This window comes from Amphiprion ocellaris, chromosome 5 (assembly GCF_022539595.1).
Source record: "Amphiprion ocellaris isolate individual 3 ecotype Okinawa chromosome 5, ASM2253959v1, whole genome shotgun sequence".
In the NCBI taxonomy this organism is placed as follows: domain Eukaryota; kingdom Metazoa; phylum Chordata; class Actinopteri; family Pomacentridae; genus Amphiprion; species Amphiprion ocellaris.
In genome coordinates this window covers 6931406-6957496 of record NC_072770.1, presented here as the reverse complement: position 1 = coordinate 6957496, position 26091 = coordinate 6931406, and the positions used below count along the sequence as shown (strand labels likewise).

General features: G+C 40.1%; 1 protein-coding gene across 2 annotated transcripts in view; it reads left to right on the top strand.

The window, feature by feature from the left end:
* The first annotated feature begins 7308 nt into the window (after positions 1–7308).
* igsf21a (immunoglobin superfamily, member 21a) overlaps positions 7309–26091 on the top strand; it is a 221309-nt gene continuing 202526 nt past the window's right edge. For both annotated transcript variants that reach the window (XM_055010717.1, XM_055010716.1), the window contains exon 1: positions 7309–7751. In XM_055010717.1, coding sequence (XP_054866692.1) covers positions 7613–7751 — 139 coding nt within the window. In that variant the 5' untranslated portion in view covers positions 7309–7612. The remainder of the gene's footprint in view (positions 7752–26091) is intronic.

Genomic DNA, 26091 nt, shown 5'->3' with positions numbered 1-26091 from the left:
AGGTTTTCCCCAGAAAGAGCTCCAATTGTCTATAAAGCCAACGTCGTTTGCAGTACACCACATAGACGACCAACGGTGAAACAACGACATGCGGCTAAACATATCATCACTGGTCAGATCTGGCAGGGGTCCAGAGAAAACTACAGAGTCCGACATGGTTTTGGCAAAGTTACACACCGATGCCACACTAACTTTGGTGACCTCCGATTTGCGTAACCGGGTGTCATTACCGCCGACGTGAATAACAATCTTACTGTAGTAGGAGTAGTAGTAGTAGCAGTTTCAAATTTGCTTCTACGTCGCCCGCGCTGGCCCCTGGGAGGCATTTTACTATGGTCGCTATCAGAAGGGGCTGGCAGGCTTAGCACAACATTAAGGAAGGTGCGAGAAGAAGACACTGGCCTGGAATGCAAAGAGCTTTTGATTGCAATGTTGAATAGAGGGAACTGGATGAAGAACTTTATTCATGTCACCGATTGCATCAGATGCAATTGACTGACTGACTGATAGGCTGCACAGTGGCTTGGTGGTTAGTCTAGTATCCGATCTGAAATATATGTTGCTTTGACCTGAAATATATGTTGCTTTACAGAATACAATGTGTTCTTCTGCTGAAGGAAGTCATTGCTGTGATTAGATTGGGAGTCATTATGTCCAGGTAATGATAATTGATCTCAGTGGCCCTAATGGCTCTTTGGGCGCCTTAATGATAGGGGGTTGATCATTAGGGTCTTGTTCTATGACCAGATGTCTTCTAATTACGAAACATATTTTGTGACCTCATACCTGTCCAAAGCATATAAAAGAGACCTTCGGTTATCATTCGGGGAGGTTCATATTGGCTCTGAATCCTCCCAGGCAGTCTCTCTGTCTGATCGATGCTGTCCTTCTTTATAATAAATTTATTGTTAAGCAAGTCAGTGTCAACGGACATTTTCTTCAACATCTGCACATCCTCGATGTCTAAGAGAAACCACAACATTAGCACTTTTGCATTGCAGCTAGAAGATCCCCAGTTCGGGTCCCGGTCTTCCTGGGATGGAGTTTGCATGCTCTCCCTGTGCACGCATGGGTTTTTTCCGGGTTCTCCATCTTCCTCCCACAGTCCAAAAACATGCTGAGGTTAGTTGTCTGTGTAGTTTCTCATTCATCCAGGTCATGGTTATCCAAAGTTGTTTAAATCAATCCAACTGGACATTAAGAAAGTTCCTTGAAGATGTTTCACCTCTCATCCAAGAGGCTTCTTCTGTTCTGGTGGTGGTTGATGTTGCCTCAGCTTATAACCTCTGTGAGGTGTGGTCAGTGCTATTCACATTCCGACGACCGTTGCCAAGGCCCATCTGGCTCCTCAACGATGGTCGTTGGGAGACAGGGAGTAACAGTGGGGGTCGTTGAAATGCGAATGTCACCGAGCCCTCGTATGCTAATGGTGGTCATTAGCATGAGCCACTTCACGAGTCATTCAGCTGAGTAGTTCTTTTGGGGAGTTTTGAAAGGACCTGATTGTAAATCGGCGAAAGATGATGTCGCAGACCACCCCCCCGTTCAGAGATGGCTTCTCCGCTTTGACATGGATGGCTTTTTTCACTCCTCTCTCAAACCATCTGTCCTCCCTGTCCAAAATCTGAACATTGGTGTCCTGAAATGAGTGTCCCTCTTCCTTGAGGTGTAGGAAGACCACTGAATCCTGTCTTGAGGAATTGACTCTTCTGTGTTGAGCCATTCGCTTGTTAAGTGGCTGTTTAGTTTCCCCTATGCTGAGGTTAGTTGGTAACTCTAAACTGTCCGTAGGTGTGAATGTGAGTGTGATTGTTTGTATCTATATGTAACTTTGTGATAGACTTATGACCTGTCCAGGGTGTCCCCTGTCTTCACCTTAAGTCAGCTGGGATAGACTCCAGCCCCCATGTGACCCTAATGAAGATTAAGTGGTGTATAGATGATGGATGGATGGATATTGTCTGTAAATGTATACATTTTTTCCCTGTTTGTGCAAAAGTGAATGAAGCTGAAGGTAAGCCTAACTCAGACTGTTGTGTATTCATCTTATGTAGCATTTGGCTGAAGAACATTTACAGCAGTGCACAGCTGCCTGTGTTTTCAAGGGAGTACAGTTCTTTGTGAATAATGTTTTTATGTTTGGCAGTATTATCCAGCAGATACTGCAAGATTCAAATAACCTTGTCACAACACCATTATTTTCTGCTCTCATCCTGTAGGTATGCTTACTACATTAAATTATTGTTAACATGTAAGCTTACAATTTATACAACACTTTCTACATGTGATTAACAATAGAAGCATTCTCATGTTAAGACAGTCCAAGGCCTTCACTCAGAAACCAAACACATTAGTGCTGCAGCACAGTCTTTGAATGAAAGCATTTGACTTGCTGATACTATTCTGCAGTTTGATGTACAATCAAAACATCGATCATAATTGTCCTTTGATTTTGGATGGTGATGAATGGAGGTGCCAAATAATTAATCTTGTAACAGAAATTTAATCAATGACATTGTTCCTTAGTTATATTAAAAACTAATACTATATTTATTGGTTACAAAATAATATTCAATATTTAGGGTTTACTTGCATTTGTCTTTTACAACATTAACACAAATATTTTTTATTGTTGGGTCAACAAAATTTTCTATTCATGGTTGAACCAAAATTCCACAGTTTTAGGAATTGGTCTCCTGGTTACTGGGCATCCCAGTGAATGATATCTTTTTTATTTATTTAATGTCTTTTATTGACAAATTCATCATCCTAATATAGGTCATAAGTAATGAAAATGAGTTATTGGACTTGCAGAACTATTGCTGATAAATAATTCATCATTTTACATTAAGAATATGCTGAAAGCTTGGTTATGACAATTTTAATGTGTAGTTTTCAAGTTTCTACAGTGGAACCATGATTTCCATGATGTTGCAAACATAAACTCAAGTCCAAAAGATGGACTTAAAAACACAACCAGAACCGTTCTGATTCCTAGTTCTCAGTCCAAGTGAAACAGCTGCCTGACTGCTTGAAAATCAAGTATACTTCATCATTCATTTGTTCTCAAAAGGTTTTTAAGGAATCCCAGATTAAGTCTTTTTTAGCTCCTCATGGGAACGAGTACTAAACCATCAAGTTAAATGCAGCCCTCAGTTGTGTGAGCTCACCTCTGAATTTGGCTGCTGAGTGTTTCATTGAGTTGGCTGAACTTAATTTGAACTTTATTTAGATGAAAACATGCAATTAGACAGGGTGGTGCTAAGCAGAGTAACGTGCATGCCAGAGCACAATTAGAAAAGAACTGTCCCCACCGAATAATTACAGAAACTGACCAGAATATGCACTCCCTGGCCACTTTATTATACATTTACAATTTGAGGAATTAATTCAACTAGATGGATGCTGTGCTGACGTAATTAGTACAGTAGTAGATGTCACACTGGACTGCATTATATGAAAATTTAAAATAATTTTCAGTCCTCCGTGTCCAGAGCAAAACATCTGAAAAATACCTCTCAAAAATGTGGCCCAGTTCAGCACCACTGCACATAATGGTAATAATATATTTAGATCAGGGGTGGCCAACATGCGGCCCACGGGCCAAAAGCGGCCCATTGTACAACTTTGTAAAATGTAAAAATTACAGAGAAGATATCAACTGCAAATTGTAAGTTTGTAAAACTGTAAATTTAAAATAATTTCTAGACCTTGACAAGTTGTTTTGATCATAAAGTAAAACAGTATGTTGCTCATTGTTCTTTTGTTGTTTTGTGCCTTGTTTTTGTAATATTTTGTCTTGTTTTTGTTGTTTTTTGTCTGACATCATTTGTCTCATGTTTTTGTCATTTTGTTTCTCTTTTTTGTCAGTTTGGTTTTGCTGTTTTCCTTGCTTGTGTTTTTTTGTCTTTTTTTTGTCATTTTGTGTTTCGCTATTTGTTGTTTTTGTCTTGTTTTGTGTCTTTTTTTGTCTTGCTTGTGTCTTTTGTCCATTTTATGTCGCTTTGTGCCTCATTTTTGTAATATTTTGTCTTGTTTATGTTGTTTTTTGTCTTTTTGTTTGTCTGACTTTTGTCGTTATAATCATTAAGTAGAATACTACATTGTTCAGTTCCAGATACCTGTGACTAAATGTTTTGCCTTTGTAGAAACACTGTGATATGGAAGTTGTAATACACAATTGATAAACTGATACATAATGCTTTTGACATATAATGTTACTAGGATTGCTAAGATTTGCTCTTTCTTGTCTTTTAAGGATGCTGAGGTTCTTATGCATTCATTTGTGATTTCGAGATCTGATTGTTGTAATGCTCTCCTGTCTGGCTTGCCTAAGAGGAGCTTTCATAGCCTACGGATGGTTCAGAATGTGGCAGCCCGCATTCCGACTGGAACAAAGAAATATAGTGTTAGTCTCACTCCATTGGCTCCCAGTTCATGTTAGAGCTGATTTTAAGATACTTCTTTTAACATATAAAGCTGTAAATGGCACTGGGCCGTCATAATTTAAAGGAGCTGGTAGTCCCATATGAACCAGCAAGGTCCTTGCGCTCCCAGGGGACAGATCTGCTGACTGTCCCTAGAGTTAAAAAGAAGACAATTGGTGCGCAGGCTTTTTAGTGCCGTGCACCATCTTTATGTAATGCTCTTCCATCTGACATTCGGCAAGCTTGCTCAGTAGAGGTGTTCAAAGCAAAGCTGAAGACCCACTTGTTCTCTGCTGTATATGAATCCTAACTGTGAGGTATTGTGTCTTCTTAGATATTGTTCTTATCAGTTTTATCGTTGTTCTTGTTGTTATTGTGTCTTCTTAACCATTGTTTTTATCCATTATCATTTTATTTTATTTTGTCTGTTGCTTGCTCTGTAAAGCACTGTGATTTGAAAGTGCTATATAAATAACGTTATTATTATTATTATTATTATTATTATTATTATTATTATTATTATTATTATTATTATTATTATTATTGAAATTGAACTTATTTTTCTTAAGAAATTTCCAGTTGTTCATGATGATAGAGATAAAAGATAATTCCTTAAACGTGAACATTTTCAGAATGTATTTTTTTTTGCACTAAAACAGAGGTAAATTTGGAGTTGTCATTATTTATAGGTTATTATGGTTTGATTTTACTAGTGTGGTCCGCATGAGATCAAATTATGCTGAATGTGGCTCCTGAACTAAGATGAGTTTGACACCCCTGATTTAAGTGAACTAATCATTAATGTGTTTGTACAGGTAGCAGTTATGGTTATGCTGCTGAATTGGAGTTTAATAGCCACTGAGTGTATAACTGATACACAGTGACAGGCTGCAACACTGTATGTGCTCACACAATTGTTTAACAGTTAGTAGGAGATGATACTGGCATCGCAAAAAAGTAATTCAAAGCAACCAAGTCCTTAGCACTGGAAAGGCGAGAAGAATGAGAGGAGACAGAGTAATCCTCATAGATGGAGTCGGGTCTGTCTGTATGTCAGGTTTCTTCTACCTTTCAATTCCTCAGATCCTAAATAAAAAGCTAAAACAACAGTTTAAGGCTTATTGACTTGTACCTGTGGTGGAGAGAGAAAAGCGAGCACATGACGACAGTATGTGGACTCTCGCAAGACTGAAGAGCCCTCTTTGTTAGTGGGCTCGATGCCATATGGACAGCAACACGTTCAGCTCTGTTACCCCAATAAATTGTTGTTGACATTGCCCTCTAGAGATGTGTGATAGTGCATTAGTACTGCAGACCTTAACCGGGGAAGCGTCCTCTCCACCCTGCCGGCAGCGAGGAGCAGCATTGTCGGAGAGTCACTGCATTTCCATGTTTGTAGGAGGTTGAATCCATATACTGGGGACACCCTTTCCCATTCACAGTGTTGTATTATGAGGAACAGCTTGTTCAACTCATTTCTCAGTTTGTTGTTGTACTGCATGACAAGGGCCTTAATAATGAGAGTGTAGGAAACACCAAATTTCTATTTTCAGGTAAACAGCTTTCCAGGGGTTCCTGTAGTGGCAACAGTGTTACTGGTTCGCTGCTGAACAGATCAATAAAAGCATATGGTCTTGATATATTGAGTCGGCTTTGCAGAAAATGGGAAACTTTATTCAACAGAATTCATATTTTTTTGGTGGGGGCGAATGGAGCTGGCATGCTGGTGGCTGTCTTCCTGAATAACTTACCTGGACTTTGAAAAAAAGAAAGAAAAAGATCCCGGAAGACCATTTCACAAAAGGCTTAAAGAACCATTTCAGAGTGAAACAAAGTAGCAAACCAAGGCTGACCTTGCTAAGGTGATGCTGATTAGAATGACACAGCCTGGGGCAGCTGTCAAACTTTGGCCGGTCTTGGAGAGTATGAAGCTACCTGAGTCCCCTCACTCCTGAGGATTTTATGTGATTTTGGAGATGAGCGTTTTGACAGAAAATACTAAATTTAACACAAGGCTTTATCCAGTCATGTATGACTGATGACAGCGGGGATATGCTGATAAGACTCTTTGTCATAGTTATAGCTAAGAATAGGAAGGCCCTATATATGGGGCACAACTTTAGTGCAAGTGACAGATAGGTTTTCCGCTTTATAAAGTGCTGCAGCCATTATAACATATACTTAGAACATGCAGATGTCATTCTGCCAGACAGGAATGGAACCTCAAGGAAAGCCTTGAATCCACATTTGCTGCCTGTATGATAGATGCTCTTTAATGAGACAAATGATGGCAGCCAATTCGTAATGGAAGAGTGACTTTAACCAGCTGGATCAGCTCCATTAAACAGGTACTTACAAAGTTCAAATAAGTCTTGATGGGTTTAATGTTATTTCAACAAAAAATATAGTTAATGTTTATCCAGCCTGGCTGAGTTTTGGGGATAAAATCACAGTATAAAAGCAAACTTAGACGAAGCACCTAGTTAATATTTATTCGTTGGCTGCCAGGATTAGTTAAGAAACGCAACATAATCATCAAATATTGACTAGAGATGATTGATCAACTATCAGCTGCTTTATTTATTTAGTGCGGTCTCGTGGTGTAGGAAGCATAAGTATCTTTAGAAATTCACAAGGAGAGGAAAAAAAATCCAACGGGAATAAATCGGCTTAATGGGCAGAATTAGAGGGGTCTGAATCCAGGGGAGGATTAAGGAAAATTGTGTGAAATAAAAGAGCGAGTGATCAGGAATGACTGTGCGTCTGTCTGGAGGGCGGGAGGAGAGAGAGAGAGAGAGAGAGAGAGAGAGAGAGAGAGAGAGAGAGAGAGAGAGAGAGAGAGAGAGAGAGAGAGGGAGAGAGAGAGGGAGAGAGAGAGAGAGAGGAACACATTTTCATCCAAACCTCTCCGTTTTTTCCACAGCCTATCTCTGGTTCGCGGCTCAGCGAAGCTCCCTATTGTTTATGCGCGAAGGGAGGAAAGAAAAAAAAATCATTCGGCTTGTTCCTGAGCGCATCCAGTGACTCATTTTCTAACATTTTTTCCATTATTATTTTTAGATCTGATGCTCGATTTTCGCAGCTCTGAATGCTGCATTCATTGTCAACTTCTCCCGATTTCTCCACTTCGACTTGAGCTGCATCATGAATAGTTTGGGGGCACCTTTCAATCGCATACCTCTGGAATGGTGGGGATTACACGGCCGAAACCCGGAGAGCATGTAAACGCAGATGGAGTTTGGGATTTATTGCAAAATAAGGGAAAGATGACCGTCTTCTCATTGTGCTTGCTCCTGTGCGCGGATCTACTGGATTTAGCCGTCGGTAAGTCTGTCATGTCATTTTCACGCATTGGGGGAGAGGGATGGAAGGGTGGAGGGATGGAAGGGTGGGGGAGTGGGGGACCTCTCCAAATCCCATGCGAGCTGTGCGTGGCGTCCAACAATAAACCCAGAAAATGTTAGTTGGGTTGAGGTATTCGTGTGCGACAGTGAAATGTTGGCCATTTAACCGGACAGCCGGATGGAGGCGATCGGTGCCGTGCACTCCTCATGCCAACTTTCTCCCCCTCCGCGCCAAAGCGAGTCGTAGAGGAGCGAAATCAATGAATAATGCTCGGATTCGCCTTAGGCTGCAAAATGCGTGACGCTCAGAGGAAATGCAAGAAGAGAGGAGAAGCAGTAGGCCCTAGTTATGTATTAAGTCTTAATTCATCTGCACTGATCAAGACTAGCATGCGTGGCATCTTCTACTTCTGAGCAACTGTGGTGATGCTGAGGGCGCACTCCTCCTCCTCAGCGTTTTGGGTGATCGTGGTTATTTTTTGCACGACGGATCGCGCCCGAACTCAACAGATAATAAAGTTGCTGCCTCGAAAAAACAGATCAAATTGCGTCTTTTGGCATGCAGATTTCTGCCGTCAGCGCGGTCTGCACAGCAGCGGTGTTTTTATCCTCCGCTGACGTGTTTGGATGTTGCAGAATGAAAACACAACATTTGCTGGATTTCAGGGCTCCCTTCTAAAGAATCATGAAGCTGTGCTCCAGCTCATGTGCTATCTATGTTTTGGGCAGGCAGTGGTGGTGGGACTGGGGAGGCTGCACTGATTCAGTGGGAAAAAAATCCACATTTATTCAAATGTTTGCAACAGATGAGGAGCATGGTGGCAAGCTTTGTAGTGTGCTTCCCTGCTGATTGCTTGTCCTCACCTGTGGTCTGCATGGCATTTGGCATTTTGTTCTCTACATGGTCATTAAGGGCTTGCATTACAAGGCTGCATTACAAGCACTCTCGATTCCCTTACCGAGGAAGCAGCATCAGGCTCTTTCTCATTCTGCTGGAGTTACTCAGTGGGCTCACGCACAGTGGACTGGCTTTTAGCACTGAGGTGTTTGAAGGACTTCAGAGGAGAGTTCACTCCTGGCTACAACATCAGAGCAGCACGCCACACGCACACTCTAAACGTGTTAACCTGCACCGTTAGCTGAGGATTTTGGTTGTTTTGAAGTGTTTTCGACCTTTGCTGACCCACATAGGAAATCATTATGTCAGTTGGGCTTTACATAATGTTAAATGGTAAAATGCCTCGGGGACTTTGTTGCTCAGATGATGCTGAACTGCACACAGGTCCCACACTCTGCAAGTACTTGGGATTACGTGAATAATTAAGGCATACTGATTTGAGATTGCTTAGATTACTCTGGTTCCATATAATTGTTACAGTTAAGCAAGAGTTCCCATGCAGCTGTTGGCACTGATCACCATGTAAACAGTGAGAGGTGGGATTTAAAGGAAGAATTGGCAGGAACTGAGTTGTTGTCAGACTGTTCAGTTGCTGTTGGTCTTTGCAGTACTGTTTCAACAAAACAGACTACTATTCCATGCTATTCAGAGATGTTATCATTTCACCTTTAGAACTTTTAAAAAATGTAAATTAGTGCCTGTTCTCTTGTTGATATCACTTATGATTTACACTGGACATCATTTCCTTGTGTGTGTTTTAACCAGATGGTGGTCTGTGGTCTTGATTGAAACATTTTTATTTTTTCCCAACGATTCAGGTCAGCAACATTTTGGAAAAATGATCCAAACAGGATCTCATCTTAGAGGAAATCTCATTTGTTCTCTAAGTTGTTGTCTGCTGCCTGCCAGATGTGTTCTCCTTTTAGAATCTTTGCCTCAGCTCTCTGCTTAATGCAGATGTGCCTTAACCTCACCTCATGAAATTCAGCAGCTGAGGCTTTTTGCTCGGCTGTTCAGCATGTGACAGAGCCGCTGTTTCCAGAGCAGGCTACATCCTGTGTGGTTGTGTTTCTCAAGGAAGTACACAAGGAGCTACTTTTTAAATACATATTTTATGCTTGCCCATTTATGCATCTATAGTATGGAGTGCGCTGTGTAAATGTGCTTCTCCAGACAGGCAATGCAAAAGAAAAAAATAAAAATCTTCAGCATATAACACAGACTGAGGTAGTGAATAACATACATGTGTTATTCATTGCACTAGAGTGGTAATATGGCCATGCAGCTAGTGAGGACTGTCTAAAACAACAACAACAACAACAACAAAATCAGCCTACCATCATGTATAAAGCTCAGGAATGAACATATTTTCCTAATTCTTACAAACACCAAAGGTTAAATATGGAAAATTGTAGTTTAATGGGTGTTAATGTGTCAGACTAATTACTGGAAATAGTTTGGCACATAACCAACCCCCCCAGAAATTCACAACTTTTTTTGACAGTCAGAGAAGCTGTTTCCAAACAGCTAAGCTGATGATTTACTCACTCTAGTATTGCATGTACCAGGGAAAACAAGCAAATGAGCAAAGTTTCCAAGTTTTGGGCCTTAGATTGGGAAAGCACCAATAAGGTTAAAGCAAGTGTGGAAATACCCAGAGTTTTCTATAGTGTCTCACAGGAAATAGCACAAAACATAAAAGTGGTCCATTTTTGTTTTCACTGGTTAAACACCAGCATTAAAGAGTTCTGTGTTGTACAGTTTTTATAACCTGCAAATCATGGTACAGACCCAGCAGTGTTGCTTATTCAGAGCAAAAGTTACAATTTTGGATAAACAGAGCCGTTTTTACATTGAAAAAGCACACACAGATTGTTTGTAGAAGCAGCTTTTTATGGTCCATAGTTCTGCTTTATTTTTAAGGTGACTTCTAGAGATTGTGTGCAGCAGCCGTTTCAGCATTTGCTGTCAAATTATGACAGGAGAAAAGGAGGAAGTGAGGTGATGTTGTAATAGAGACACAGGGTGGATGGATGGGTCAATAAAACACTGGAGCTACAGCCAACCACTGTTCATTTCCTGCAACTGATTGTGTTGTTATTTTCAAGCACAACCCTTCTGTAACCTTAGGCGTGTGTTCATTATTGTGAAGTCCTCTAACTCAAACCATCTACCAAAGTACTTCATTGAAACCCAAACATCAGCCTTTCCTAAATCCAACTAAATAGTCTTTTGTGCAAATAATTTGTTTTCATTTTTTACTTTTCTGCTGTTGGTGTGTTTATATGTACACTACCGTTGAAAAGTTTGGGGTCATCCAGACAATTTCATGTTTTCCATGAAAACTCACACTTTTATTCATGTGCTAACATAATTGCACAACACAATGTAGCTAACACAATGTAGCATTAGAACACAGGAGTGATGGTTGCTGGAAATCTTCCTCTGTACCCCTATGTAGATATTCCATTAAAAAATCAGCCATTTCCAGCTAGAATAGACTGTATTTCTGATTAATGTTATCTTCATTGAAAAAAACTGCTTTTCTTTCAAAAATAAGGACATTTCTAAGAGACCCCAAACTTGTGAATGGTAGTATATATGATTGTTTAGACTGAAAGACTTAAAACAATGATCAGTTGATTCATTTCTACAAACAAATCTCACTTGCAACCACTTGCTACTGTCAGAGACAGAGTTTATCTTCTACTGTGTTGATTCATGACTTTTTGTTAGAGGAGAATTAATACATTCAACACCCAAGAATTAAATTGGGCAAATAGTGTGATTCATCTGGGTATCAGTTAGAGGTGATGGGCTGTTTTTCTCAGTGGGCCTATTTGTGACTTTGGTAGATTGGAGGGATGCATATTTTTATGCTGTTGGTTTGTAGCTTGGTGGATTTTTTTTTCTTTTTTTGCCTTGTAGATTTCACCACTACCAGCCTCAAAAAGGAAAAAAACTGCCTAATAGGTTGGCGAAAGGTAGTATTACTGTCTGTGTTACAGTGCCTTTGAGTGAAGAAGAGACTTGCTTTACAGAGCCTCAGAGATTGCTTTAAGAGATTAAGAACCATAGATAACAGTGTTCAGAAAATGAATTGAAATTATATCAAACTGTAGTTTTTTGAAGTTTTTTCTTCTCTGGCAAGAAGAGTTGGCTTGTATTTCTACTCATATCATTTTCTGGCCTAAACTATTTCTTTACCGAAAAAAAATTAATAAAAAAATCAGTGTCTCTAAAGCTGTATCACATTTCAGTTTTATTTTTTAGATCAAGCTAAGGAAGAAGTGTCCAAATAATAATATTAGGAATGTTCTTTTAATTCATCCTGAGGATAATACTTTTCTTGAAAACTGCATTGTTTTCTCTCACAACATGAGACAATTTTTTGTTTAATAAATTATGTATTTGTTTGAACATATTGTTTAAATGTTTTCCAATTTGTGTTGTATTAAATGAAAGATGCATTATTTTATGTGTAGCATTTGCTTTCCTGGGCTAAATGCAAAAGTGCTTTAAGTCGACGTCTGAACAGCTGCATGGAGGTTCAAAGAGCAGTGAAGAAAAGTACAAGATGCTCTGATTGCATGTAGATCAGGAAATGGGACAGACAGGCTTTGGCAATTTGCTACCAGTAGTATCTGGTAGGAATATTAAAGGGATAAGGAGCAGAATAATCAACATTCATGGACTCATGTTCATGGTGCCAAAGGTCAGAGGGATACCGAGCATTATGCAAAACAGACTTAAATGGGCACCGGTCAACACACTGCTTTAGCTGTCAGAGGTATTGTCGTTAAAAATGCAGAGTCAGTGTAGAAACACATCAGTGATAATACAGCTACAGTTGGTGAGGTGCAAAATTATAGAGTGGCAATCAACTAAACATGATGTGACACACCTGCAGTAGATTTGCTGTCTGTCTGAATCTGAGACAAGGTAATATCAGTTTTTCATTTGTTCTTTAGGCACAAATGGACCTCAAAGCCGTCTGTTAAGCAAGAAAATATCTTGCCTTATGCTACAGTAGTGTATTTTGGCACACAGATTGTATATCATAGCAGTGCTGAGAGATTTAATAGGGACTGGATCTTGGTTTGGTTTCCGGTGCAATGTGACTGTCTGCTACCGATGGCTGGTCTTGACTCACAGGAAGTGAGACAAGATATGGGCTAGAAAATGGGCTGTGGTTATGCTGTTATCTGACGATCACCAAGCTTTGCATCACGCTGCAGCTCTCAGCTGTTATATAAAATGATATTGCACAGATTAGAAGCCATTTTCATTGTTTTAATCTGCCATTGTTTGCTTGGTCAGCCACTGTGACTGTTTAAATAATTTTAGATGTAATTCTGCATAGATGAATGAGCTTGCTTTATTTACAGACTGCTGTGCAAATACAATACAGTTGTTTGATTTATTTATTGATTTATTTTTCACAACTCATGCATAGACTTTCTTTCTCATTTCAATCCATTTAGACCTATCCAGGCTCAGCGTGTGGTATCTGGAGACTGAGCGCAATTTAAAATCACACTATTCTTTGCAGCAGATAGCATCCCATTTATCTTTAACCTCTATTATATATTCAACTGATGCAACAGTTAGTCCACCATTCCAAACATAATGAGCCCTTTGGAGTTTGTGGAAAAATACAACATTAATTGATGTCAGGTGGCAGCTTAATCAAAAAAATAATAGTGCCTTTCAGTTAGACCCAATGGCACGCAACACAAACTGAGTCTCTGGTTGACCTCTTACACTTGCTGAGAGTACTTTAAAGGGAGTTATTAGACGATGAAAAGGTGACTGGATTGCATCTAATAGCTTCACTTGAAGGGGAATCCAGAATCCAAACGTCTCTGCAGTGTATGAATTGTCTCCTTCAGTGATCAGCTTCAATTAAAGTATAATTTGTGTTGTGCTCACCTTTTAGTCCAGATCTTTTGTCACTGGAAATCCCAATTAATGCAATGAATGACTAGTAATAAAACTTATGGCAGGTTGGCGAATAAGAAATGACATCTTTTGTTAAAGGCATTCAGCCAGCTTTGTGAATGTAGTCCATATTGCTAAAAAAAATGGAATAGCATTTACAGAAAAATCAGATCTACCTGAAATTGTCTTATGTGGTGTTTTGAGGTACCTGCAACGTATCAGTGAATATTTGAAGTTTATCATTAACGTAGAAAGACTATAAACTGCTTTAAAGCATTTTAGGTTTTGTGTTTTTATGTATTTCAGAAAGGGAAAAAAAACATGGGGAGAGGATATTATTATGAGATGGATTTTATTGGACTGCTAGAAGAGTGTTGTGGATTAGGGAGTAACTACAAAGCAATAGGGGACTGTGGAGGGCTGTTGGCCTCGACCTACGCCATCCTTTACCCGTCCTCTTGTTAGATCAGCAAGAAAAACAAGAGGGAATTGAATAAACTGGAGTCTGCCATGCTCTTTTGGAAATGTAAGCAACATTTTTGCAAAATCCAGACACACCTCTACTATCAGCCACCCAAAGGTTTATGTTCGAGAGCGGTTAGGAAAAACTTGAAAATGTGTGGCATGATTACAGCGAGGAACCAGTACAGCATTTCCTCACATTATCTGAACCTTAAGTGCAAAATTTTCGAGTCTCAAGTCCATTTATTTTTGTCTTGGCAGGAGTCTCAATTGTAAACTCTGGTTTTAATGTTTTTTTTTTTGTTTGTTTGTTTGTTTTGAGAAAATCCCATTGTGTCATGAACACAGCCTGAGGCTGTGGGCAGGGACAGTGCTCTCTCTCCTCCGGCTCTATTCTCTCCCTCTCTCGCTCTCTCTCTATCTTGCTTTCAGGTGTGTGTTGGTGTAGAAGGCTGCAGCAGGTGGTCTGAGTTGGTGATTGGGTGATTGTGTGCAGGTGGAAGTCATGCAATCAAGCTGCTCCCGCTGTGTTTATAATCAGACGCCACTCTGTCTTGGACGTGGGACCGTGAACAATGAACATATCGACTTATGCCTGCTTCTGCTCCCGGATCCTCCACCTAGTTACCTACCTCCTTTTTGTCTTGGAGTCTCCTGGAAGAAACACCTGCTGTCAGTCGGACCTCGCCACCTGAGACGCCATAAACATCCAGGCAGAGGACAACCTAGTGGAAAGCTTGGACGCCTCGTAGCCATACTTCTGCTCCAGCCGCTCCATCGCTGGTCCAAACACCTGCAAGAGGATTCACTGACCTGGACTGGCTGAGCCCAGCTTTCCTCCCCGTCCTGAACTCTGTTCCTTCATGACAGCCTGTTAAGTCTCTGTTTCCGAATAGTATCAGACTATTATTGACCAGCGTTAGTGTTACAGTAGTTCGTTCATCGTATCCTGGAATATTCTCTGGTAGATAATTATAGTTTGTAAATAGTTGTTTCGGGTTTAGGATTACTGATAGTATTGATTCTGGTTTTTGTATTATTTTTAGGATTCCTACTTTGGTGTTACCAAACGTGTGTTTCAGTGTTACCTTAGTTCTTGTAATTATTCCGTCAGCCCGCTAGAAGGCCACCGCCGTTTCATAGGTCCTGGTTAGTTACTTCCGGTTCCGTTTATTGGGGTTTTGTTCTGTTTCTTGTGTTACATATTGTAAATAAAAGCATTCTAAAAGAAACGGTACCAGTGTCTGTAATCTCTTCCCTGCACTTGAGCCTTAGCACTCTCCGTAACACACTGTGATGTTTCCTAGAGGGGCCATGTAAACTCCTAATACTACTGTCTAACAAAACATTTATTTTCTAAGTTTTCCATCGCATGGTTGAAGTGGTTTTACACTTCTCAACCATGCATGCATTTGTTTTTTTTTCACGCTGAGGTACAAGGTGCTGTTCTTGAAAGAAATGCTGGCCTTTACTTTCCTCAAAGGCATCCGTCCCAACAGCATGACACCCTGAAATGTCTGAGACAGTGATAAGCCACATGTGAGAGAATACCACATTCTGAGAATTAGCATACATGCCAGCTATCTCCTTTTGGTGAGTAACTAAATCATTCTTTTGACATTTCGGATGAGCAAAAGTGTGCTCTTTGCAGTGAATCAGTCACTGGAAAGACATTACCATGTTTTATTTACAGCTAGCATCTTCTGCTGTGGGGTTTGCATCCGAGATGACTTGTTGCCTTGTAGCCTCAGGCCCCAGGGTTGGACCACAGGGCGTATTTCCACCACAATGCAAATAATGCAACAGAATCTGAAACCATGACAAATCTGTCCTCCCCCACTGCCGCCACAAAAGCCTCTGGCATAGAAAATGGTAAGGGGAAGAATCAAGGAAAATGTCCTGGAAAAATATGAAACTTCCTTTGCCCGTATGGCTGAACTACATTTGTGTTCTCAAGCAGCGATGTTCCAAATGATCAACTTATAAAGGCTATGATTTGCAGAGGCAACTGAAGTCTTGGGGCAAGAAGTTCAAACAGCACAGCAACTTTCCTCTCTACCCTCATGGACCTTCACATGCAGATGTAGGATGCAGCTGATATCTTTGGCTTGTGTGGGAGTTTGAAACAACCTGGATTTCCTCAGCAGCTGGTGGTTTGCAGAGATAGAGCGGGTTTGTCCGGAATGGTCTCCCAAGATGATTACAGAGAGAACGATATTCTTGGGTGTGATCAGCAGTTCCCTTAGCAGAGCAGTTATCTGTAAACTTATTTTTAAAAATTTTATTCTAATATCAAAAACATGCTTTTGTGAAATTAGCAGCCAGCATAACCAGGGATTTCTTGACAGGCTTTATCAGCAGTTTCACGCTATTCCCCCTTCAGTTTCCTACATGCTAATGTGGATTATGCGATTTTTTTTCTTATCATGTTAAAACACGGCTGCTGAGTAATAACAATTGCTTTGCTTCTGTGTAGGGGTGGGCGATATGACAAAAATGGAATATCACGATTTTTTCATTTTAAACTCACGATTTCAATTTTATCACGATTTTTTAAAACTTACAAATAGAACATAAATTACACATGAAAACAAAATTTGGATAAGCATGCACATTTATTAAACATTTGTGCATATCAACACTCAAAGAACATATATACAAATAGAAAATGTAAACTTAAAATATGAATTTGGAAAAATGCTACCACAATAAATGAAAAAAAAACCAAACAAAATCAACAAGTAACTTAACACTTCAAGAACATAAGTAAATATAAATACTGTAAACTCAAAAAATGAATGCAACCAAAATAAATACAAAATAAAAACATTAACTTGTCCAGCAATGCTAATGTTTGGGAAGAAAGACGTTACGTTGTAAAAGGTCGCTTGTGGTAGCAAAGAACACCACTTTATGTACTTCTTGTGCAACTTTATCTCTGCAGTCTGCGTACATACGAGGGATGGCCGTGTTCGAAAAAAACTTGCGGCTGGGAACTTCGTAACGTGGGTCTAAAACTTTTACCATCTTATTAAATCCCACACGCTCAACTGTTTGAATTGGACATAAATCTTTCACCAAATGAAAAGTTATGGCATCTGTAATGCTATTCCAGCGTTTGCTGCTTCTGTCATATGGAGTAAGTTTGGCAAATGCTTCGGTTAGCGTCTGTTGTTGTTTTGAAGGAGCAGAATCAGGCGCAGTCGCTGCTAACTTTGTAGCTTTAGCTGTTTGGCTGTCATTGTATTGTGTAGGGTGCCTTCTTTTCAGGTGATTAAATAAATTGGTTGTGTTGCCATCGCTTGCCTTTACGCTCTCCTTACAAAGTTTGCACAGGATATTCTTTTGGTCTTTGTCGTTTGGGATAAAGCCAAACCAGTTCCATATTATGGATGATGAATTTCTTTTCGGAAGCAGCTCGATATCACTCACCGCCGCAGTTGCCATCTTTTTTCGAAAACAAAAGCAGAAAGGAGGGGGCGTACACCTTTGAACTTACTGATTGGCTAAGGGCACGTGTGTGGGTCTCTCTCTCTCGCTCGCTCGCGCTCTCTCTCTCTCTGTCTCTCTCTCTCGCGTGGCCCAGAGACAGTGTCAGACGGCAAAGTGGTATTATACTAAAGACTGCGCAAAGGTGCTGTGGACTAGATCGTGATAAAACGATCTCTTGGAAATGACAGACCGTCAGCTGTGGAGATCGTAAGACGGTCTAATATCGTCATATCGCACACCCCTACTTCTGTGTTCCAGCATTAGTCTACTTATTAAATACTGTGAGAACTGTCTTGTATATGATGCATGACACTTATCTATGCATCCATGGTTCATTACAAGTGAGCTTAAGCTTCCAGGAGTAACACTGCGGCACGCTGATGATTTTTCAAACACTGACATTCTTTTATTCTTGGCAGTATATTTTCTTTTTGCTTGCAATGAGTATTTTTGGAGGACTCAGCATAAGTGGAATTATTCAAAGTCACCATGACCCTAGTTTGAAAAGAAACTGAGCTTGTGATTTTGTGATACAGTGTCTCAAAAGCATCTTATAAAGACACACGGGGTCGACATGGCTTGCATTAGCAATAAATTACACTAAGTCTCAGATTAAATCGCATGTAAGGGGGGAAATGGTACTCTAAGTTCAGGATAACTAACTACAGACATTACTTTGAATGTTTGTTGTGAAAAGAGGTCTCTTAGGTAAGTAACATACTGAAATGTATAACTGCATATCTGTTTTAGTTTTATAAATGTCTTGCCCCTATAATTGCACGTAATGTTAAAGTGTACAAGCTTTTATCTTTTCTATATACACTCTTGAGGATGATCTTATTCTTAAATATAAATAAGAATCCTTTTACTTAACAGAAAAATACTATTCCTTTCCTCATAATTTAAAGCCTTATTTTACACTTTCATATACTCACATTATGTCATCACTTTAAGTATTGCAAATCTCTGCCTTGCTGTCTTAGTTAGATTCTTCTATATTTCATGTCTAGAGCTATTCAAAGCCATCTTCAAGGCAGTGAGTGCAGCATCGCAGAGGTTTCATGAAAAGTCCAGATCAGGTGTGAAAAGGGGAAGAGATGCGGGGGGGGGGCTCTAATCTGCACACTGACGTCTCACTCTGGATGGGCTGAAGCTGTGCAGAATGGAGTAAGGAAGGGATTGTGTGGGCTATGTATCTTATAACAACAGATTATTTTCTTTTATGTGCGCTGACTTCCTCCATATGAGCCACAGCAAGACTTTCTTCCCACAGGACAGCATGCCTAGATTTTTCTGTCATCAAAAAAAATCATGAAGACATCAATCTTCCGGCACAAGAGCAGGTATTAGCAAAGTTTCACAGACAGAGTCGGTCTATGATAGGACAAGTCTCCATGCTCATCCTGTAACATCTGTCATTTATGATAACATTTATCAGCGAACCTTTGATCCGCCGCAGAACTTGTCATGCAAGTTCAGAGAATTAATCTCTTGAACACGTGACATGCATTATACAATAACAGAAACTGCAGTCGCTTATGGATCATAGCCTGCTTTAAATATGATTTACCCCACTGTTTTTCAAGATGCAGCTTAATATTGTGCGGCTGCTTCATCTTTTAGGGTGATTACAGTTAACTTTTTGCTGTGCGCTCCTTCATTTTTAATTTTTATATAAAGAAAGGATTGTGATGATCTAATTTATTCTTGCACAATAAAACTGTCAGCATTAATTTACCTCTAGACATGAGTGTGGCTCATGCCTTGTACCTGCTAACTCTCTGCTACAGTGCAATATTCCCGGGAAGTGGAATAAAATGTCAGGGAGCAGCTATAATGACTCGTCACCGTGGGTTGCTTGTAGTGCTGCTATTTTGAAAGAATTAACATGTAGTATGAAGGTACATGGTGTGGGGTCATGGTGTGAGTCTGTCCTTTTCTGATTGCGATTTTTTGAGGCATGCAAGCATGTGAAGTTCCAAGCTGTTCAAATTTACAAACACTGGCGCTTAACCTTTACACAGTTACCTTTGCAGAGCATAGCACTCATCGTACAAGGTTATCTTTTCTCTTCTTGTAGCCATTAGCGAATACGTTACTGTAGACCTTGCAGTTTTTTTTCTTAAAAAAGCTTTTCTAAACTAAAAAGAAAATCATTCACTGAGGTGTGGACACTTTTTGCCAAATATTTTAGTTCACAAGCTCTTGGGCTGCTCTTTGTGTTAAGCTGTGACTATCGCTTGGTACAAGTTTCATAATTTGTTGCATTGTCAAAAAAGATTCCACCAGATTTTACTGTGCATGTATCATTCCAGGGCATAGATGAAGAGACTTGTATGCATTATAACTCATGATGTTGCTTTATAGAACATAAACAAGACCAGGCAGTGTGGATGTTATGTTAACAGCACTTGAATTCTGATTTCTTGAACATATCACAAGGGAAATCAGGTTGACTGGTGCTTTGGTGAATGTCCATATCCATTAATGTCATGTGTGATGGGCCAGTCAACTCTACTACTAAGATGTGTTTGTTCAGAGCCTGAGAGGAGGAGCTACCTGAGAGGGTTGTCTAATCATCTTAGCACTTTTGTCTCCACTTATTTATCGCATTGAGAAAGATATTTTTTAGGTAATGGTTTATCTGGGGCTGCACAGTGGCTCGTCCTGACCTTCTCGTGATCTTTCTGCATGGAGTTTGCATGTTCTCCCTCTATGCGTGGGTTTTTTCCAGGTACTCCAGCTTATTCCCACAGTCCAAAAACATGCTCAGGTTAATTTGTAACTCTAAATTGTCCGTAGGTGTGAATGTGAGTGTGACTGTTTGTCTGTATATGTAGCCCTGTGATAGACTGGTGACCTGTCCAGGGTGTCCCCTGCCTTCGCCCCAAGTCGGCTAGGATAGGCTCCAGCCCCCCGCAACCCTAATGAGGACTAAGCGGTATATAGATAATGGATGGATGGATATCAGAAATGAAATTAGGTTGACTGGTGCTTCGGTGAATGTCCATATCAATTAATATCATGTATGATATGCCACTTAACTCTACTACTAAGAAGTATTTGTTCAGAGCCTGAGAGGAGGAGCTGCCTGAGAGGGTTATCTGAGCATCTTAGCACTTTTGTCTCCACTTATTTATCGCATTGAGAAAGATTTTTTTTTAAGATAATGGTTTATCTGACAGATGTCCAATTCGACATCTGTCCAAACCCTCACATTCTACACTGTCACAGGTGTCATGTGGTTCCTGACTCTTCGAATTTGATTCATTCTCATCATTCTGTTACACCAAGTTTATTTTTACACTTCGGTTACACAAGCGGTAGTGCTGGCCTTTTTGTTTCATTTCCTAGATCACATAATCAAAGGGTCTGCCAATGTGGATTCTTGCCATTTACAGCACATTAGATCATTAGGTCATCTTTGTTTCTCTCAGAAAAAAAAAAGCATGAAATGGTCCACATTGTCTGTGAACAGAGACCTCTGCATGAGCAAAGTCAAAGGATCTGAAAAAAATATTTCTGTTCAACTGCACTAGAGTACTGTTTAAAACTGCCAAGCTTAGCTGCTAAAAGGACTTCCCATTAGTTTTACTGCTGTTATTGATGCCAGTATATTTACAGCCACTCAGCACGATGCAGACAGTGTTAGAAACAGCATAAACAGTCTACCTTTGACACTGTCAGATTCTTATATTGACCCGTGGATTAACGTACTGCATTATTACACTGTTAATAAGCAGCTCATAGCTTGCTAGCAGATTAATATCTGTAATATTCAAGCTTTATGGACAGCATCACACATCGAGGCAGTGATTTACATTCACAGTGGCTTACGGTTGGACATAAGTTAATGTGTTTTACAGAATATTACTTTAGAGGAATATTTTAAGTTGTGTAATTTCAATGTTGTTTTTGTCCTGTGTATAAATGTTGTTGTGATCAAGTAATTCCCTTGTGTTGACAGTCCAACACGCTCAGAGACTAATTTATCTCCTGCATTATTAGACTGCTCATTACATGGAGATTTAAAGTATGCAGACGGTAATGAAAGTGATGAACATCAGGTGGGAACAGGGGAGAAGGAAAGCTTGCGCAAAATCTTTGGCTCTCATGCGGCAGAGTGAAGTCAGCCCCTCGGCCATGGATCAGGTTTGTGCTGAAACACCTCCGCTGCATTGTACTTAATCAAACTTAGAGAGCAGCATCGGGAAGCGGTGGTAAGAGGGAAAGGGAGTAGGTGTAAAATGGCCCGGAGAGCTTTGCACAAGTGTGAAATAAGTAGATTGGCAGACAAGAAATCTCTTTCTGAGCTTTCGGCATGAGTTAAAACTAACACTCGATCCAGGGATGCTTATGACGAAAAGTTGTGCCTCATGCCATCTGGGGCTTGTAGTGTATTCTCCTATGTATATATTTTCTCATATAAAGGTGAAAGTGATGTCCCAAACCGATCCACACTATAAAGACATTTTTAAATGGATCAATATGTCCTATTTAAACCATGTTAATAAAATCAGATTTCTGTTACTTGAATGCACATAGTACAAACTAAAGCAATATACACATTGTTTACTGGGTTAGAACCAATGCTTTTCACATGTTCCTGAGATTATTTGCAGGTGCACAATGCAGCTGATGATTCAGGATTCTTTTTGAACCTCGGTAGTGCACTTTTTTTTATTTGTACTGGGGGAGAAAATGGGCTGACCAGACTGACTCAAACTGATAACTTTCCATGAATACAACTCGAAACACAGAAGGAAACTGTGTAGGCTTTTTTAAATCTCTGCAGTTGTGTTATATAAGAAAATCAGAACTAAATATTGGATTCAACTGTGGGAAGGGGATGGAGGAAATGATTTGGGAATGCCTAATGGATGACGCTGACAAGCAGCTCCCGGCCCCTGACCCCTGTAGGAAAAGGAAATGTCGCTTTTGCATTTACGTTATTACTTTGTTTCACTTTGTATTCATGCAATTATCTTGTCAAGCCGGCGTAATTGTTTTACTATATCTATTAAATGTTTGTTGGGCACCTGTTTGGGGAAAGCAGCAGCAAAGTTGAATTGAATTGCTTTCCTGTCATTTCAGGAGTTTGATTTACGCACCCACTCAAACACTCAGTTTCCTCATGTGGCTGCCTCTTTCCAAGGGGAGTTGAATGTAAGAGAAAGCTCACATTAGTCCTCGTCACAGCTGACTGAACATTAGGCTGTATTCTGGAGGATAGTGAGACCTCCATCGTGTGATAGTTACACTCAGGGATAGAAAATGCCAGTTTCAGAATGCAGGCAGATTGTAGATTCAAGCGTGTATTATCAGTTTTGTTTGCCATTTTATCTCATCTCTCTTGCTATGCAAACCCAATAAATACATGGCCAACCTCGATTTTATACAGTAGCAGCACTGACAATGGGGGAAAAAATAGATTTAAAAAAAAAAAAAAAAAAAATCAACTGGATTGAAATTCAGTGAAATGTCCTTGTAATCAGATGTCGGACATTTGATGCCACACAAACAAAACAGATGTTATGTAATTAAAAGTAACCATGTGTTGCATTTTTATTTCATTATTTAAAAACATAGAGCTGTATATGTTAGACAGCTGAGCAGGAATCACTTGCAGATTGTGCTGTTAGTGTATCATTTTTTCAAGGAAAGAACAAATGTGAGTGCTTCAGCTTCCCATTGTATATTAACATCTTTGTCACAATTGCGAGGAATGTAAAAATAAATGCCATTAGCAGTTTAGCATGTGTAAATCATCTCCTTTTGGCATGATGGATTCAATGAGACTGAGAGATGACTATTTACTCTTCTTACCCGAATTAAGGGGTATTGTGAGACATCTGCCACCCTCCAAATGCAGCCTGGCGATGGATGTTTCATCCCCTGCTTTCCTTCTCTTTCACCCATTCCTCCTGATGGGGCTACACTCAAAGCTATCAGTGTTCAAGATGATAATCTCAGAATAAAGAGTAAGATGAATCGTGTCAGTTGTAGGTTTGGGCTATTCATAGCTCCTCTTCCTTAATCATGCCATCTGAGGCTGCACAGCGGTTAATATTAATCCTATTGTTTAAGCTCCACCCATGAGGACAACATCAGCTGACGAGAGGATTAAATAACACTGAGCCAGAGAAAGATTGCTCTGAAACAACACATTTATTCTTGTTTTTTTGATCAGGCATTAGCAGGATGGAAAGTTAAAGTAACTCCAGTCTGTAATGATATGCTCACTTGAGATTTAAACTGCACCTGCAGTATCACCGGGCTATATCCACCTTCTATTACTATTTTAAATCTCAGTTTAAAAGACAAACCAGAGCTTTATTACAAAAGCTGTTGTAAACATGGTCTTTGCAAATCACTTACTGCAGTAATATAAACAACTTATATGCAATTTCCATTCAATCACGGCAAGTGAACCTGCTGCCGTAACTGGCATCAGTAAAGACAGTTGAAAACACAGATTAACACATCTATCATTTTAAGAAACATAGTCTCGCTTTTTAAATATTTTAATTATATCTCTGGATGCGATTGACCATAATATTCACGCTAGCTATTCCTCATAATCCATCATTCACAATAACCATAAATCACAGTGTATTACAATTTAAAATGGCATGTAATTCATTTAAATATTCATGCCTGTTGTTGTCTGAACTTTGTCTTGCATTGTAAATCAAATAAGGCGGCACAACTTTAAAAAGTCTGTGCAGCTTCTTTGTGTTTATTCGACTTAAGAGCAATTGCTACCCGAACCATTTCACATTTAGTCGACAGAACTGGGACCAAGTTCAGAGTTTTGTGTTAGTAGCTGGCATCTTTGTTTGTTCTTCTTGGTTCTGTGTACTTTTCGAGTATGTACAGACTGGACCAGTGCTATTCTTATCAGTGAGTCTATGTGAAAAGAACAGAAATAACAATATATACATTTATTGCAGATGGTGGTTTTTATACTAAATGCAAATCAAGGATATCGATTTGACAGAAAAAGGAATTTGCATACATATACTTGGATAAATCACCACTAACATGCATATATATTCCCACATAGTATTTCTGGTAATATAGTATTAAATAGTCTTTTCTACTCCACCAAGGAACGTGATGGAGTTATGTGATGTTCGGCATTAGTTTGTTTGTTTTTCCGTCTGTGCGCAACATTACTCAAAAACAGACTAACGGATTTGGATGCAATTTTCAGGGAAGGTCAGAAATGACAAGGACCACGTCATTAGATTTTGTCAGTGATGCAGCTTATAGTCTGGATCCACGGATTTGTAAAAGATTTCTGTACATTGCAAGGTAGCATCACCGGGTCACTGTAACTATGACTATCAGGTGAACGCTACATCAATGCTACATCAACTGCCTGCTGACGATCACATGATTGCGATCCTACTACAAATTGATTGCTGTGGACTTATCGAGTCTCATCCGTCGGAAATCATACAAGGAACAATTGTTTAAATTGTGGGTGTGTTTCCGAGTCCCATCAATTCCTGCCACCCGCTACATATCTAGGTCGCGCGATTTGAAATCTGTACATAATGTGCGCATGCATAACACACACCTGTGCTCAGCAAGAGGTCTTTTTTCTTGGGGGTACATCTACCGTATTTTCTGCACTATAAGGCGCACTTAAAAGCCTTTAATTTTCTCAAAAACCGATGGTGCGCCTTTTAACCCGGTGCGCCTTATGTGTGAGTTCCACCTAACCCGCTCTGCTTGATTGACTGTCAGACCGTTTCCCACCGACATAGGGACGTAATACGTACACTACATACGCTGGCAGCGATAAACCAATTACAGAACATTACGTAAAGGTACGTACAGTATCTACGCTTACCTACGCCACGCCTCCGGCGGGTATACTGTACTACCGGTATGTTGCAAAACAACATTTGTTTGGCTAAGGACCCCCGAAAATGGCATCAGCGAAGAGACATGCTTACGAGGCCCAATTCAAACTACAGGCTATCAGTTACGCGGTTGTAAATGGGAATAGAGCAGCCGCGAGAGAATTCAAAATCAATGAATCTATGGTTCGGAAGTGGAGGAAGCAGGAGAATGAATTGCGCCAAGTTAAGAAGACAAAACAGAGTTTCTGCGACTCCATGCGCGCCCATATCACCGCTACTATGAAAAACCAAGTGAAGCAAATGAATTCGGAGCTTGCCATCATGCCGGGAGGATTAACAAAAGAACTCCAACCACTGGACATTGGTGTAAACAGGGCGTTCAAAGTGAAGTTGCGAGCGTCGTGGGAGCGATGGATGACAGACGGCGAACACACCTTTACTAAGACTGGGAGGCAGGGCCGGGCGAGTTACGCCACCATATGTGAATGGATTGTGGATGCCTGGGCTAAGGTATCTGCTTTGACTGTCGTCTGAGCTTTCGCGAAAGCCGGCATCATTGCTGAACAGCCACCCGGCAACGAGACTGACTCCTACAATGACGAGAGGGAACCCAGCATGTTTGATGGTGAAATTGCCCAGCTGTTCAATTCAAT